This window comes from Geospiza fortis, unplaced genomic scaffold, assembly GCF_000277835.1.
Source record: "Geospiza fortis unplaced genomic scaffold, GeoFor_1.0 scaffold261, whole genome shotgun sequence".
Lineage (NCBI taxonomy): Eukaryota > Metazoa > Chordata > Aves > Passeriformes > Thraupidae > Geospiza > Geospiza fortis.
Window position 1 is genome coordinate 455,331 of NW_005054578.1, and position 2,288 is coordinate 457,618.

General features: G+C 64.9%; 1 protein-coding gene across 1 annotated transcript in view; it reads right to left on the reverse strand.

Annotated features, from left to right (window-relative positions):
• Nucleotides 1–1,917, reverse strand: part of CANT1 (calcium activated nucleotidase 1) — a 4,969-nt gene extending 3,052 nt beyond the window's left edge. Inside the window, 5 exon segments of the mRNA XM_005429834.3 lie at nucleotides 2–132; nucleotides 559–762; nucleotides 1,004–1,670; nucleotides 1,673–1,725; nucleotides 1,728–1,917. Of these exon segments, the coding sequence (XP_005429891.2) occupies nucleotides 2–132; nucleotides 559–762; nucleotides 1,004–1,670; nucleotides 1,673–1,725; nucleotides 1,728–1,917 (1,245 nt within the window).
• Nucleotides 1,918–2,288: the final 371 nt, after the last annotated feature.

The window sequence follows — 2,288 nt, forward strand, 5'->3', positions numbered from 1 at the left end:
AGCGGAGCAGCAGGTGGGTGCCGCGCCGCTCGTCCGCGCGCTCGCTGTAGCGCTCGTGGCTGGCACGGCGCGGCAGGAAGAACCAGCGCTGCAGCGTGTCGCTCCACGAGGCCGACTCGTGGATCAGGTACCCTGGGCAGGAAGGGCAGCGTGACCACACAGGCCACAGGGCACAGCCACGCTGGGGCGGGACCCTCCCTGTTCCCCTTCCCCTCCCCATCCCCTCCAAAACACCCCACAGCCCCGCACAGGCATCCCCTATGAACTCTTCCGCCTGTTCCTGCCCCACTGCCTGGCAGCAGCCCCCCAGTTCCTCCCAGAGCCAGGCAGGGGCACCCAGCATGCCCCACTCTGCCTGGCCCAGTGCCAGCTGAGCCACCCTTCAGCTGCTCCTGGCACAGGCAGCAAAGGAGAAGGACCAGGACAAGGGGAGATCTCTGGCCTCTGGCAGCCTTTAAATCGCCCCCAGTGCCAGTATCCCTGGGGAGGGTGACTGTATGGCTCTGGAGCCATCAAGAGTGTGGGATATGGGGTGCAGGAGGTTGCCCTGCTCCATACCTGGGGGCCGGATCCCTGCTGCAGCCCTCAGAGCATTGTAATTTGTCACCCAGTTCTCGTGGCTCACGTCACCCTTGTAGCCAATGACCTTCACCCACTGGGGGTTCTCATTCACCACTTCCCCTGTCGTGGTGGTCCACTCCTTGCCCAGTCCTCCCACGTACAGGTGCTCATCCTTCACTGCCAGCCACTCCGCCTTGAAGCCTGTGGTGGAAAGAATGGCATGAGAGGGACTCAGTCAGCATGTGACCATCAGACTGTCCCACATGCCCCACACCCTTCACCGCTGAGCCCGGTGCTGGGCACAGTGTCCCCCACGCAGCCAGCAGATCTCTTGGCAGGAATTGCCCTCTCTTGGCCAGGCTCAGTGGTCACAGGAAAGGTGTACCCCACCCCAGCAAGGTAAAAAGAGCCAAGGGCTTCACAGGGCAGGAGGGGAGCTCACCTTTGCCCACAGTGCCGTCCCCATCTGGGAGGATCACCCACGGCACCACCTTGTTGCCCTCGATCTGGTAGACCACACCTGTCCTGTCGTCCACCGCGTACAGCTTCCCATTGAAAACCACCAGCTCCGAGAGCTCCATGCCCCGGCCCTTCTCAGCCAGGTGGGACTGCAGCATGCTCTCATCCTTGTCCCACTCCACCGTCACTCTGTCCCCACTGTCCGACAGTACCAGGTAGCCCCTCTTCAGGTAACTGAACCAGGTGTGCTCCTGGGGGCCGCGGGACTGCGTGTCCAGGTCGGCGATGAGGCCGATGCGGTAGCGCACGCCCTCGGGGTTCCTCTGCGGCGGGGACAGCGGGTAGGTGTCGTTGTAGCGCTGCCCTGCATGCAGGCAGAGCTGCCAGGTGCCAGGGCTGGGGGGGCCATGGCGCGCTGGCGAGGAGCGGTGCGGGCAGAGCAGCAGCAGCAGGAGCCCCACGCAGGCCGAGGACAGCACGATGGCCTTCCAGCGCAGTCGGAAGCGGGGGTCAGCACCCTTGGTCATGGACGCGAGCACGGGCAGACCACCCACGCTGATCCGGAGCGGGCTCATAGACTCATGGCAGGGCGGCACTGGCATCAGACAGGGCGCGAGCAGAACCTGCTGGGAAGAGGGGGGAGAGAAGGTCAAAGAGCTGGATTTGGTGCTGAGTGAGGCTGGGGGAGAGCAGAACACAGCCACGAGGGCCCCATCCCCTGTCCTGCAGCAGAAGGTGCTCCCAGCTCACGCAGGTAAGAGCCACCACGCCCAGGGGCTGTTTGCTGCTGGAACCACCCTCAGCCCCTCTCACCTGGCTCCCTCTGTGACCCCTGACCAGGGGCCCCAGCGTGTTGGCAGAATTGCCCGACCTGCCTGGCAGCTCTATCTGTGCCATGGTCACTGCAGCTCAGGCAGCGAGCTGAGGCATCTGGCTCAAGGTGAGCCCTGTGTCACAGTGCCCTGGGGCACGTCCCCACAGCGTCCTGGGAGGACGTGGGTTTCTCTCGGGTGGCAAGGATGACCCTTGCTGCCTCCAGAGTGGCTGGGCAGCCAGGCTCAGCTCCCACGGCCCTGAGAACCAACCCCACTGATGAGCCGTGAGCTTGTCCCCAAGCCACACAGGGACACTGGGACACGTGGCAGCTCCGCCCAAGCAGGATGCCAGCACCTGAGCAGGAAGCGCAGTGCCCAAGGGACACACACCCATTGTGAGCCCACCCCGGGCTGTGCCCACCCGCGGGCCTGGGGTGCCGGCAGCGCCCCTCG